Source organism: Ornithorhynchus anatinus, chromosome 16, assembly GCF_004115215.2.
Source record: "Ornithorhynchus anatinus isolate Pmale09 chromosome 16, mOrnAna1.pri.v4, whole genome shotgun sequence".
NCBI classification, from domain to species: Eukaryota; Metazoa; Chordata; class Mammalia; order Monotremata; family Ornithorhynchidae; genus Ornithorhynchus; species Ornithorhynchus anatinus.
Window position 1 is genome coordinate 43,913,002 of NC_041743.1, and position 14,803 is coordinate 43,927,804.

Sequence of the window (14,803 nt, forward strand, 5' to 3'; positions counted from 1 at the left end):
GTACAGCGTTCCAGAGCTGTAAGTTCCACAACGAACTTACAGTTTAGAGGAGTTGTGGGAAGTAGATGATGATGATAGTATTTGTTAAGCGCTTACTATGTGCCAAACACTGTTCTAAGCCCTGGGGTAGATACCAAGTAATCAGGTTGTCCCACGTGGGGCTCACAGTCTTCATCCCCATTTTACAGATGAGGTAACGGAGGCCCAGTGAAACGACTTGCCCAAAGTCGCACAGCCGACAGGTGGCAGGGCGGGGATTAGAACTCGCGACCTCTGACTCTCAAGCCCGGGCTCTTTCCGCCTTCCTTTGCCCCACCTTCCTAACTCCTAAGGATTTGATTTTTTTTTTTTTAATGCCTCTCAAGCTCTCTCTCTCCTACTGAGACTTTGAACCCCTTTTATGGTACCTGTTGTTCTTGTATGCACCTCAGCGATTAGAACGGTGCTCGGCGCAGAGTGAGCGCTTAACAAGTACCGTAATTATTAAGGGAATCGGCCCGACGGTGCCATCTGGAAAATAGACTCTGCAGCGTGCCCTGAGGGATGCGATCATCTCGCGCCCGGCTGCTGATTCTCAGGCCCGCGGGGCCCGGGCTTCACTAGGACACAAGCTGTCCTTCGACTAAAATGTTGCATTAAAAAAAAAAAGCTCGGTTGGAAAAGTGGAAAAAAAACCTCTCTCTCTTCCCCCCGGCTTTGCCGCCGGGCTCATAGGTTAGTCCAGCGGGCAAGGGCGGCACGTCAAATGGGGTGCCCGGGTTCGGGTGCCCAAAGGAGGGTTGCCCCCAGCTCTGGGAGTCACGGGCACCGACTGGCCCCGGGCCGCGGCCTGTCTCACCGCGAGCCCGGGGCCGGGCGAAGCCTGATCGATCGTATTTATTGAGCGCTTACCATGTACTAAGTGCCTGGGAGAGGACGGTAGAACAGAGTTGGTAGCCACGTTCCTTGCCCACAGCTAATAATAATAATAATGTTGGTATTTGTTAAGCGCTTACTATGTGCAGAGCACTGTTCTAAGCGCTGGGGTAGATACAGGGTCATCAGATTGTCCCACATGGCGCTCACATTTTGTAATCCCCATTTTACAGATGAGGGAACTGAGGCACAGAGAAGCGAAGTGACTTGCCCACAGTCACGCAGCTGACAGGTGGCAGGGCTAGTGGAAAGAGTCGGGGCCTTGGAGTCAGAGGACCTGGGTTCCAACCCCAGCTCCACCACTTGCCTCCTGTGTGACTTTGGGGAAGTAATAATAATAATAACGACGGTATTTGGTAAGCGCTTACTGCGTGCCAAGCACTGTTCGAAGTGTTGAGGTAGAGACAAGGTAATCAAGTTGTCCCACGTGGGGCTCACAGTCTTAATCCCCATTTTACAGATGAGGTAACAGGCTCAGAGAAGTTAAATGGCTCGCCCAAGGTCACACAGCAGACAAGGGGCGGAGTCGGGATTAGAACCCGCATCCTCTGACTCCCAAGCCCGGGCTCTTTCCACTAAGCCCCGCTACTGCGCTTCTCTGGTCTTCAGCTCCCTCACTTGCAAAATGGGGATTGATTCAACCCCCGTTCCCCCTCCTAGTTAGACTTTGAGCCCCCTGTGGGACCTGGTGATCTCTTTTGTCCCTAAGCGCTTCGCACAGTGCTTAGCACGTAGTAAGTGCTTCACAACTGCCACAGTTATTGTCGTCGTTGCTCTTGCGATCGTCCGGACTGCCCAAGCGGCCCCCTCACCCGAGGGGTCAATCGGCCGTCTGTATTGAGCGCTTACTGTGTGCGGAGCACCGGTCGGAGCACTTCTCGGGGTGGTGGAGGAGCGAGCCCCCCGGAAGGGAGCCGGAGGGAGGAGGCGGGAGCCGGGAGGCCCGGCCGGTGTCGGCGCCTGCTCATTGCGCCCCGCGCAGCCCTGGGCGACGGCCGGACCGCCGCTCGCACCGACGAGCGCCCGCGGGTCCGGCTAGCCGGCTGACCGACCCCGGCCGAGAAAGGGGGCTGAGTTCAGGAAGCAGAGCTAGTCGGGCCGCGGTTGAAAATCGCTCCCGGCCGGGGCGGGGGCTGGCTTGGCCCACGGCTGTTTTCCCAGCCTGCGCGATCGGACGAGCATCTGCCGGTGGAGTGAGAGACGGAGAGCCACAGAGACAGTGAGAGAGAGTGGGTGGTGTGTGTGAGATGTTTCAGGAGGACGTCGCCTCTTCCTTCCTCTCCACCCCGCAGGGACCACTCTGTGCTGCAGAGGAGAGAACTGAGGCGCAGAGAAGCGAAGTGACTTGCCCAGGGTGACAGAGCAGCGTGGCTCAGTGGAAAGAGCCCGGGCTTTGGAGTCAGAGTTCGTGGGTTCGAATCCCGGCGCGGCCACTTCTCAGCTGTGTGACTGTGGGCAAGTCGCTTAACTTCTCGGTGCCTCAGTTACCTCATCTGTAAAATGGGGATTGACTGTGAGCCCCACGTGGGACAACCCGATTCCCCTGTATCTACCCCAGCGCTTAGAATAGTGCTCGGCACATAGTAAGCGCTTAACAAATACCAACATTATTAGAGCAGACAGGCGGCGGGGTCGGGATCGGAACCCGGGTCCTCCGAGTCCCAGGCCCGGGCTCTTTCCACCAGTCCACACTGCTTCTCCGTTCTCTCCGGCAGAACATTGGACTGTAAGCCCATCAAATGGCAGGGACTGTCTCTATCTGTTGCCGACCTGTTCATTCCAAGCGCTTAGTACAGTGCTCCTTTGCGCTCAATAAATACTGTTGAATGAATGAATGAACAATGTTCTGTCCCCCCCACTTCTCCCTCAAGGCACCATTTATCAGGCGCCTCCGCCCACTTGTCCCCATGGGGAATCCAGCTGGGGCTTCAGGTCGCCCCAGGGAGGCCTGCTTCCCCCTCCTCCTCCTCCTCCGGACCGGCCCCGCTTCTCCCCCGAAGGCCGGCCGAGAGACCGGTTTACGCCGTCAAAATAGAGCCGAGCCGTGGAAAGAATAGCCGCCCAGCGCTGCTGGAAAAGCAGTTGTCAAGGAAATAGATTCTGCAAAACGGATCATCCCGGCCGAGTCTCCTCCCGCCCCCGGAGGCCCAGCCTGCCCATCATTTTGCTGAAGAGACCGAGGGCCCTTCGGCCAACGACGCGTCCACCGAGCGAGCGATGGCCGACCGATGGGGTGGGGGCCGGGGGGCGAATCTGCCCGATTCTCTGTAAGTGGACACGATCCCTGCCCTCAAGGAGCTACCGGTCGAACAGGATTTACTGAGCTAGGACAGAGCAGAGCACCGGACCTCCAGAGGACCGGAGGATCCTCTAGAGTTAACGGACACAATCCCTGCCCTCGAGCAGCTTACAGGCTCTTGGGAGAGACCGGGACTGTTAAATAAATGATAGGCTGGTGGGAATAATAGAGTATCTGTGGCCCTGCTGGTGTGGAATCGACCCACTGGGAAGGGGGGACGGGGGTGGACTTCACACCGAGAAGGTTTCTGCCGGGATTCCTCCCCAAAGCCCGAGATCTGTGGGGGTTTGGAGGCCCTAGTGTGGCCTAGGGGAAAGAGCCCGGGCCTGGGAGCAGAGGGACCTGGGTTCTAATCCCAGTTCCTCCTCTTGACTTCTGGGTGACCGTGAGCGAGTCCCTTTATTTCTCCGGGCCTCAGTTCCCTCATCTGTAAAATGGGGATTCAGTTTCTGGTCTTCCTTAGACTGTGAGCCTCATGTGGGGTGGGGACTTTGCCTCATTATCTTGTATCTGACAATCAATCTCTCTCCATGTATGTATATGTGCATGTGTGTATACCATATATACAGATGTATTCATATATACGTATGTAATACACACCTATGTATAAATATATAATTCACACACCATAAGTATGTACATATACTATATATATATATATATATCTCCCTTTCGGAGGAATCGGGGGGACCGTCGACCGCTTTAGATTTAGCGTCTTTTTGCGGTCACCCCGGAAAGCGGTTATCTTGTAAAGAGAATTGCTTTGTACGGGGTTCACAGAAACCTCTTGAGATGGCCTGATTGGCACATTTAAATTCCATCTCCCAGGCATTTGCTAATTATCACAGCCTGGATGGATAAAAATTAATCAAATAGCTGTTTGGAAACGCTTTGCATTTTGAAATGGTGCTGGGCTCAAAGGCAGATTTAAAAAAACAAAACTCAGAGGCCGATTTTTAAATTTATTTATTTTCTCCTCCCCCCCAGTCCTGATTCTCCTTGCTACCACAAGCGGGTTTAAACTCTTAATGGTTCAAAGAGGCGCGACGAATCAGTCGGGAAGCCTCTCCCAGAGCAGAGCTCCATCTCCCGGACACATTTCCGGCCCGCATCCCGCCCTCACCGCTCCACGAAGCTCCCCGTTAATAATTGGTACTTAATAATTGTGGGATTTGTGAGGTGCTTCCTAGGTGCCAAGCACTGTTCTGAGCTCTGGGCTAGACACTAATCGGGTCAGACACGGCCCCGGCCCCGCAAGTCGCTTCACTTCTCTGGGCCTCAGTTCCCCCATCTGCAAAATGGAGATTCAATCTGCGTCCTCCCTCCTACTTAGGCTGTGGGTCTTGATGGTCTTGCTTTTACCCTAGTACAGTTCTGGAGACATACTAAGCGCTTAACCGGTAACACAGTCGTTGTTATTGATTCAGCACCATCAGGTGGAAGTAGACTTAGCGATCGAACAGGCAAATGAGGTAAAATCCTAAAACTTCCCTTTTAAAAGCAGTTGCCAGAGCCTGGAGCTTCCTCAACCCCATCCTGACCCATTAGTCTGTGGAGATTAATTATTCTTCGGTTTGGGATTTTCAGGCACTTTAAATCAAATCGCTCTGGTTGGGCCTTTATGTCTTCCCCTCATGGCCTAGTGGAAAGAGCACGGACCGGAGCTCTGCCACATTTATGCTGTGGGATCTTGGGCAAGTCACTTGACTTCTCTGTGCCTCAGTTTCTTCATCTCAGTCATTTTATTGAGTGCTTTCTCTGTGCAGAGCACTGTACTGACCGTTTGGGAGAGAACAGCACAAGAGTAAAACAGACACATTCCCTGCCCACAGTGAGTTTACAGTCTAGAGGGGGAGGCAGACAGTAATAAAGAAATAAATGACAGATAGGTCCCAAAGTGCTGGGCGGCGGGGGATGAATACAGGGAGCAAGTCAGAGTGGTGCAGAAGGGAGTGGGAGAAAAGGAAATGAGGGCTAAATCAGGGAAGTCCTCTCGGAGGAGAAGTGCTTTCCTCCTCTGTAAAACGGGGATTACGACGGTGAGCCCCACGTGGGACATGGGCTGTGTCCAACCTGCTTAGCTTGTATCTACCCCAGTGCTTAGCACAATGCCTGGCGCGTACTAAAGGCTTAACAAAAACATTTTTTTTAAGAAGCGACTACTACCGATTGATGATCGTTTTCTCTTAAGCGCTTTCTGTGGTTCTCTGCCCACAGTAGATACTATTATTATTTTTCCCACGCCCTTAGATTGCGCGGTATTCTGCACACGGTAAATACCATCGATTGTTTATCGTATTCTCCCAAGCGCTAAGTATGGTGTTCTGCACAGAGGAAATACTATCGGTTGATTATTTTATCCTCCCCCGGGGGTTAGTTCACACAGTGCCCTGCACATAATCAAAACTCGGGATCAGTATTAAATTCTCCCAAGTGCTCCGCACACGGTAAATACCATTGATTGAGCGTTGCATTCTCCCAGCTGTGAAGTATGGTGTTCTGCACCCGGTAAATACTGCTGATTGATTATCGTAGTCTCCCCAGTGTTAAGTATAGTGCTGTGCGCACAGCCAACACTATCGATCGATTGGGAAGAATAGCGGGGAGAGCCAGGGTGGCGGAGGAAGCGGGAGAGCTTTGTTAAAGCGCTTGCCGGGCGCCGCGCTAAACGCTGGGGTAGATACAAAGCGACTGGGTTGGACAGAGTCCTCGTCCCACACGGGGCTCACGGTCTTAATCCTCATTTCGCACAGGAGGTAACTGAGGCACAGAGGAGTTGCTCAAGGTCACACGGCAGACGGGTGACGGGGCCGGAATTAGAATTAGGACCTCCCGACTCCCAAGCCCGTGCTCTATCCACGAGGCCGCGTTGCTTCTCTGGGCCGAGCACCGTTCTTGGCCCTAGGCAGAACGTCCGAGGAAGAAAGCAGAGTCGGTCGGGGAGAGACGGCCGGGCGGGCCAGGAAGGGCTGGAGATCAGGGGTCGACCCCTCTCCCCCTCCTCCCCGGCACACAGCAGGACTCGCAGGGGTCCAGTGGAGGCGTGTGTCGGTATGAGAGTCAGCTTCTGTGCAAATCAGTGTGGTATGTGTGTGAGGGGCGAGGGGGTGCTGCCGGGCTCCAGGAAGACCGAAAGAACGAAGATGAAGAGGGGCGGGAGAAGGAAGCGGGGCAGGCGGGGCACGGAGGATGTCGGGACGCGGAGAGAAGATCCAGCGGGGAAAAGGAAAGAAGGAACGCGGAGGGAAAACCCTGCAGCCCTCTGAGCGGCTTGGCTCCCCCTCCCCTTCTTGGCCCTATGCCAGGTCCTCGTGGGGTCTCTTGGGCCGGGCACTGTTGGGCAAGGAGGAACCCCGAAGGGCCATCTCGTCCACGCCCCCTCGGGCCGGAGCCAACCCTGCCGGGAAGTTGGCGTCTTGGTTTCCCCCCGCGAGCCATCTCAGAGCCCGGAAACTCTTCCCGCCGGCTGCCGCTGCGTTTCTCACACTCTCGGTGAAGCTCATCTCTCTTGGCTCTTTTCCCCGGGGGCCGAAGCGGAAGCCGGCCGACTGCTGACCGGTGACTGACTACTCTTCCGGGGGCTGGCGGTCGATTCTCGCCCGCTCTCACCGGGCTTCTCTTTTCCGGGCTAGAGCGTCCCGGCTCCCAACCACAGTCTTTAAGTCTGGTTTCAAGAGGCCTGAAAATCCCCTCCCTTCCCTCAGCTCTTGCCTTCTTCCCCTTGGGCTTTTATATGGCGGGGACCCCGCCGCGACCACGCTCGGCCAAAGCCGCCGGTCTCCTCCCACCCCAAGGTGACAGAGCAGACAGGGCCAACCCCAGCGCTTAGAACAGTACCCGGCACATAGTAAGCGCTTAACAAATACCACAGCTCCACCGTGGCTGATAGAGCACGGAACTGGGAGTCGGGAGGTCATGGGTTCTAATCCTGACTCTCCCTGGCTGTGTGACGGTGGGCAAGTCACTTCCCTTCTCCGGACTTCAGTTACCTCATCTGTAAAATGGGGATTAAGAGTGTGAGCCCGATGTGGGGCAGGGATTGTGTCCAACCTACCTTGTATCTACGGGCGCTTGGCACGTAGTAAGCGCTTAACAAGTGCCATTATTTTTATAGTAAGTGGGAAGGAGGGAGGTGCGGAAGGAGGCAGAGGGGTCGGAGGGGAAGGGGCGGGCGGGCGGGGGTAACGGGAATGGGGTTCTCCGGTTGCTCGTGTGGGCCTGGCGTCCCGGCCCCGGCTAACACGCTCCTCCCTCCCCTGCAGATGATGAAGTTTGCCTGGGACAGCTACAAGCAGTATGCCCTGGGCAAGAACGAACTGCGTCCGCTGACCAAGAACGGACACGTGGGGAACATGTTCGGTGAGTGTCGGGGCGGAGCGAAGGGCGGGTGCGAGCGAGGCCGGGAAGGCCGGGCCGACGGGATTCGGTGGCAGACGGAGTACGTGAGCGGGCCGAGGGAGACGGGCCGAGATCCCCGGCCTGTGCCACGGCGAGGAGAGCGGGGTTGTCTACAGTGACGCCGGTGATGGCCGGAGGCCAGGGTTTGTGTGGATGAGGAGGAGATGAGGAGCCAACTTTTGGACGTGTCGAGTTGGAGGTGTCGGTGGGACATCCAGGGAGAGACGTCCCGAAGGCGGGAGGAGATGCCAGACTGCGGGGAAGGAGAGAGGTCGGGGCTGGAGACGGAGATTTAGGAGTCGTCCGCACTTGGCTTTGGTCTCTCCAGAGGAGGAGACCGGGCGGACCTTTAGTGGGTTCTTCCCGCCCAGCCCCTCTTCCCGGACCCCTCCGGGAGCGGCCCACCTGCCCGCCAGGTGCCCCGTTGCGCGTTTCTGGGGTCCCGCTCCACCCCCACCGGGCTCTGCCACCATGGCCGGGGAACGAGGGGGTGGCCGGGCCACCCGGTGCCCTCCTCAAGGGGGTCACCCAGCAGACCAACAGCAGAGACGGTACCGTAAACTCTAGACTGTCAGCTCGTGGTGGGCGGGGAATGTCCGTTATACTGTCCAAGCGCTTAGTACAGTGCCCTGCACAGACCGAGCGCTCCATGAATACGATCCACCGACCGACTGGAACGAGACCCCGAGCCCTCTCCACCCCGCCGCCCCTCCTGAACCGAGCAGCGGCGGTGCGATGGCGGGTGGTGACGTGAGACGGGCCCGGATCGCTTGAGGTTTTTTTTTTAACCGCATGCAAATCACGGGGCTTGTCCCTCTTCACCAGGGAAAGCCAGGTCGCCGTGGCAGATTTTCTCCAGGCGAGACCCCGAACGGCGCGGGTCCCTCCCGGGGGTTGCCCCTTTTGATCTGGCCGAGCCAACCGCTGCTTCCGTGGCCCGTGTCAGAGAGGAGGAAGGGGGCGGGAAGAGATCACCGCCGCCTCTCCCCTCCCCGCGGCCCCAGAGGCCACAGACCAGACGTATGCCTTCCTCTGCGGAGGCGCTGTCGATATGGTCGGTTTCTTCGGGTTAACTCAGCCGTGCAGATAAGATCCACCAATTTACTAGCCTGCCAACCTGACATTTTGACCAGCCTCCAGGACATGCCCAGAGGATGCGGTAAATGAGGCAGGCTCTGCTGCGGCCCGAACCGCCCCTCGCCCTCTGCGGACGCGCTGGGGAGCTATCGGCCAGCCTTGCCCCCTAAGACGTGTCCGGGCGGGAGCGCGAAGGACCCCACGGAAATGACCGCCTCGTCCCTCCCCGCGAGCCAGAGGCCACCCAGGACACCCTGAAGTCAGCTTGTATTTGAGTGCTTACCGTGCGCAGAGCACCGTACTAAGCGCTTGGGAGAGAGCAGTGTGACAGATACATTTCCCGTCCGCGACAGCAGACGGTCCAGACCGGCCCCTCTTCCCCGAGGCGGCTTGCGGAAGGAGAGGCCGGCCAAGAGGCCCGTGCCCCGTGGGCTTCCCCCAGAGGGCTTTTTTTTAGCCCCGGGGGGCCGCGGGAGCAGCGACGGGGCGGCCCCCACCGCTTCTCCACTGCGGCGATGACGGGAGGGGAGGGGAGACCCACTCGGCCAGCTCTGCGGCTCCCGGCCGGGAGAGAAATCATTCCCGCCTTGTAAATGAAGAGAATCCGATGTCAAAGAGGGAATAAATCTGGAGCTCTCGATGTCACTTTCCCAATTGCTTTTTGGCACGGAGCAGAGCGGTGGCTCTGTCTGAAGGCGCACGGAGCACCAGGTCTTGATTGGATTGCCTCGTTTCAGGCTGAGAGCTCTTCGAGCCCCCGGGATACCTGATGGCCGGCGGGGAGCGGGTGGTGGCGGAGGGGGGGGCGGCGCTCCGGGCCTGGTTTTCCTCAAGGCCTGCCTCCCGTCCCGAATGGGATCCGTCCCCACAGTGGGGTGTCAGCGCTGGGCTCTCGGGGTGGGGGGGGGGGGCAGTGCGCTGAGCGGAGGCGGCTGGAAGGGGCCGATCTCAGCGCTCCATTTGGTCCCCACTCTCCAAACCACCCCGCAGAAGGGGCCGCTCGAGCCTGGGGGTGGGAGCCTGGACGCCAACCCTGCCCTCCTGGAAGCGGTGGACGGAGCGAGGGCCTGGGGGTCAAAAGGTCACGGGTTCCAGTCCCGGCTCCGCCGCCTGGCTGCTGCGTGGCCTTGGGCAAGTCGCTTCGCTTCTCTGGGCCTCAGTTACCTCATCTGTCAAATGGGGGTTAAGACCGTGAGCCCTCTGCGGGACAGGGACTGTGTCCAACCCAATTTGACCGTATCCACCCCGGCGCTTAGTACAGTGCCTGACGTACAGTAAGCACTTAACAAAAACCAAAATTGTCATTGTTATTGCGTGTCAGCCCCAAGAGCAGGGTCCTCGTGGACTTGGGCAAGTCGACCGGTTGGGCTAGGCCCACGGGACATCCCACTTTCCAGGCTTCGAGGCCCTCCGGTAGCCAAAGACCCACTCCGGGGGGGCCCCGGCCACTGGCTCCGGGACCTGTGACATAGCAGGCCCACCCAAGTGCCAGCTGGCCCTCGGCGACCCCAGAGACAAGACGGGGTCCCCTTGCCCACCCCTTACTTCTCAGGGGCCACGCGGCACTTCTCCAGGCCCAAAGGTCTCCTCCCCGTGTCCCGGTCAGGAACCAGGGGCCGGGGAGCGCCCCGGCCCCCAGCCTGCGGTCCGCCGGGAGAGAGGGTTGGGAGGGAGCGTTGTCAGCCGCCTGGCCCCGCTCCGATCCGGGGATATTGCAATTCCTCAGGCGGAATGGGGTCAAGCAGAAGGTCGGACAGCAGACCTTCCGGAGAGTCACGTGCTTAGCCGGCAGTTGTCCTAAAGCTCCATCCCCAGCCTCAAGCGCGAGGCAGGGCAGGGCCGAACTCTGAGAGGCCCTGGAGAAAAGACACTGCAATAAAAACAGGGTAATAATAAAGGTACAGAAGTGGGAAGCGCTAACTAGCTGCCAAGCAGCGTTCAAAGCACTGGAGTAGACGTGGGAAGAGCAGATGGGACCCAATCCCCGCCCCTCCCTCCCCCGGGGCTCCCGGCCCAAGAGCAAGCAGGTATCTTTACCCCCATTTTGCAGACGGGAGAACCGGCCCGGAGAGGTTAAGGGATTTGTCCGGCCTCACACAGCAGAGCGGAGCAGTGGCAGGGCGGGGATCGGAACCCGGGTCTCCCGGCCCTCGATCCCAGGCGCGTTCCGGCCGCCGGCCACGCTCCCGAGTCTCCGCCGTCTTCCCCGGGAACGGAAGGTCCCAGGAGTCGGTGCCACGTGACTAAAACTCGCGAGCGGAGTTTTTCCCACCGTGAAGGTGCGCGGTTGACCGTTCTCCACGGGGGGATCGGCCCCGATTCCCCCCTCCCGCAGCCTTCCCGGCCACTCCCCGGCATTCTGCACGCCTCCCGGCCCTCTGGAAGCGGCCGGACCGAAATCCCCCTCTAAAAATGAGAGCCGGCGTATCGATCGCCCCGCTGATCTGTTTTGGCTTTGCTTTGTTCTCCCCGCCACCTTTTGGAGAGGGAGTCGTTCGATTGCTGGCCGACTTTGCTGCTATTGGAAATCCGTAGCAACAGCCCGGTTTCCCGAGAGCGTCGGAGTGAGTCAGGATGCCCTACCCTGTAGCTAGTTGCTGGGTTCCTACAGGATGATTCATGTGAAACCAAGGCCAATTCCCGGGTCTGTGGGGTTTTTTTCCCTTCCCCGCCTCCCAGGTCAATCGGTGGTATTTTATTGAGTGCTTACGGTGGACAGATCACTGTACTGAGCGCTTGGGAGAGTTCGGTTCAACGATGTGACGGGCACGGCCCCTGCCGCCGACACGCTCGCAGACCAACTTCCTGCCGTGGCATCCAGCCGGACAACCCCCCCCCCCCCCCCACATTCCCCACCCCCCAGAGAAGCAGCGTGGCTCAGTGGAAAGAGCCCGGGCTTGGGAGCCAGAGGTCGTGGGTTCGAGTGACGGCTCTGCCACTTGTCAGCTGGGTGACTGTGGGCAAGTCACTTCACTTCTCTGGGCCTCAGTGACCTCATCTGCAAAATGGGGATGAAAACTGTGAGCCCCATGTGGGACGGTCGGATTGCCCTGTATCTCCCCCAGTGCTTAGAATGGTGCTCCGCACATCGTAAGCACTTAACAGATACCAACGTGATTATCCTCTGACCGGTCGGGCCCTGCCGTGGGACACAGTAGCCGATTGGAAATTGACATGAGCACGCTCCACCTCGCTGGACACGCTTCCGGCCGTGGCAGGATCTCTGCTCTCGTCGTGGGCAGGGAACGTGCCTGCTTATTATACTCTCCCAAGCGCTCGATACAGCGCTCTGCACACAGTAAGCGCTCAGTAAATACGATGGAAGGAATGCCCCCCGCCAACCCCGGGGCGCCAACACCTCTCAGGTTCTCTCCTTCCGGGGAAATAATACTAATAAAGATGGCATTTGTTAAGTGCTTACTGGGTGCCAAGCACTGTTTTTGAGATCGTCCCACTGAGCCTGGGGATTTTAAAGGTGAGTCTGTGTCCCCTCTACCCAGGCAGTCTTTGCCTGCAGGAGTGTTTTGATCTCCCCGCCTTGTTTTTGTTGTTGTTTAAATGGTATTTGGTAAGCGCTTACTATGTGCCAGGCCCTGTACTAGGCACTGGATTAGATACAAGATAATCAGGTCGGTCACGGTCCACGTCCGACGTGGGGCTCCCCGTCTTAATCCCCGTTTTACAGATGAGGTCACTGAGGTCCAGAGAAGTGAAGCGACTTGCCCAGGGTCACACACCAGACAAATGGCGGAGCCAGGATTAGAACCCAGGTCCCCTGGCTCTCGGACCCTCTTTCTACTAGGCCTCGTTGCTCCTCGTCGCCGATCGTTGTCTCCTGCTTCCTAGTGGAAGAACGTTGCCGGCCTCCACCCTAGAAGGTAGAAGGGAACTCGTCGGGAGCCCGCACCCCCCCCCCCCATCAAACTTTCTTCCTGCTGGGCTCAACCTTCTGATTCACGGGGCATCATGCCTCACGGAGGGAAGAAAACTCAGGCTTGGGTGTAGGGGCTTTGGGGCTGGGCCGGACAGAGGAGCGGGGGAGCCCAAGGTGGCCGGGAGATGCAGGCCGAGCCCTGCGACGGGGCAAGGGCCGGGAGGCTGGCGGGGAGGAGGGGAAGGGGAGGCTCCCCGATTTGGGGGGCGGAGGGTGCCCCGTGGCCTCGGGCGGCACGTTGCCGGGAACGCTCACCCCCCTCCCCCCCCAGCAGGGAGGGTGCCTCCCCCAGCCCCAAACGGCCGTCAGCACAGCTGGGCTCACGATCCCGAGCCCGTGAGGAGGCTCTGACCTCTGCCGGGCCGTTCTGGGCCAAAACCCAATCCGTCTCCCCGCCCCCCATCACGCCCAGTTCTTGGAACTCCCGCTGGAGAAGTAATTGCAGTTGCTTCATCTTGCCCGTTATCCAGCATGTGATCCGCGGAGGGGGAGGGGGGCCCCGCCAGGCTCCGGCCCCATTTTATGTCCAGCGGGGAGGGTGTGGCCCCCCGGGGCGACGTGCCGTCGGGGGAGCGTGGGGGTCCCCGGACCAAGCCCCCCTTCCTCCTGGAGCCCCAGAGCGGGAGCCTCGGCAAGGTTGGAAATCCCCACGGTTGGGCAACTGTGCAAGCGAGGCGGTTTTACCCCGACGCCCCCACGATACGCAACCGCCCGGCCAGAGTGGCGGAGTCCGAGGCCGCGGGGTGGAGGCTCCGTCAAGAGGGACCGGCGCTGGCGTGCCCCTCGCCTCTCACCCTCTCTCGTGCCCCCCTCCCGTGGGTTTCCACCGGGGTCCGGAGTGCCAAGCCGGGGGCGCGGGAGCTTTGATTTCTCAGCTCTTCGCAAACGCCCCGATTGGAGGGTTTCCTTCCCTCCCCTCCTCAGTCGGCTGGGGCTCCACAGGCTTGTTTTCGGCCTGCAGGTGATTAGGTGGGGAGAGTTTGAAACAAAGCCTTTTATCCATTTTTTGAGTTATCTGAGCGTGAAAGGAGTTTCAGGGGCCAGGAAATTGCTTTGACACTTTCCCGGCCATCCAGATCCTGCGGGGAGCTTTATCTCTCAGACTCCCAGCTCAACGTTTTCCATCTGGGCCTCAATTTCTCCTCTGGGAACAATAGAGCTTTGCCCACAGCGAGAGGATTCAGTTGGGAAGGAGCTAACCCCCCTCTCCCAGGGAGCAGCGTCACAATCCCCAACTACAGGCGCACGGCTCTTCCGCCACCTGAATCCGAGAACGAAGGGCTCTCGGACCCTGCGTGTGGAATCGGTTCCTGACTTCTTCTCTTCAGAAAACCACCGGAGAATTAGAAGCGCCACCGCCCAGACCGGGGGGCGGATGGAACCCAGGGGGATTTGCTTTGCTAAAAACCGTTCAGTCCATTTCCCTTTGCTCCTCCCTTCCAGGGGTTGCCCATCCACCTCTGCCTCAAAGAGAAATGCCTTACCCTAGGATTTAAAGCCCTCAGTCACCTTGCCCCCTCCTATCCTTCCTCACCGGTTTCGTACCCCAACCCGGCACGCTCGCCTCGCCCCTCTGACGCCAGCCTACACACTGTACCTCGATGTCGTCTAGCTCTGCACCGACCCCTCGCCCTCGTCCTGCCTCGGGCCTGGAACGCCCTCCTCCTTCAGACCACCCCTCCCCCCACCTTCAAAGCCCTATTAAAATCCCTTCCCCGACTCGCCGGCGCTTACTGTGTGCCAGGCACTGTACCAAGCACTGGGGTGTAGAAGCGGCGTGGCTCAGTGGAGAGAGCACGGGCTTGGGAGTCAGAGGTCATGGGTTCTAATCCGGGCTCCGTCACTCGTCAGCTGTGCAAGTCACTTAACTCTTCGGTGCCTCAGTTCCCTCATCTGTAAAGTGGGGATTAAGACTGTGAGCGTCACGTGGGGCGACCTGATTGCCTTGTATCCCCCCCCCCCAGTGCTTAGAACAGTGCTTGGCACATAGTAAGTGCTTATCAAATATCATTATTATTATAAGAAGATGGGCGAGAGCCGTGGAATCACACCTAGAGAAGACAGTTATCCTCCAGGTTGTGACTCGTAAATTCCTGAGCCGTCAACGAAGAAGGGGAGTAGAAACCAAATAAGAATATCTCTCCTCCAGATCCCAGACTTTTCCTGTTCCGGGCAGAGAG

The 14,803-nt window shown here is 58.5% G+C and overlaps 1 protein-coding gene across 2 annotated transcripts in view; it reads left to right on the forward strand.

Moving 5' to 3' along the window:
• Positions 1-14,803, forward strand: part of MAN1C1 (mannosidase alpha class 1C member 1) — a 45,503-nt gene that overhangs the window by 6,933 nt on the left and 23,767 nt on the right. For both annotated transcript variants that reach the window (XM_029080605.2, XM_039914265.1), the window contains exon 2: positions 7,477-7,573. In XM_029080605.2, coding sequence (XP_028936438.1) covers positions 7,477-7,573 — 97 coding nt within the window. The remainder of the gene's footprint in view (positions 1-7,476; positions 7,574-14,803) is intronic.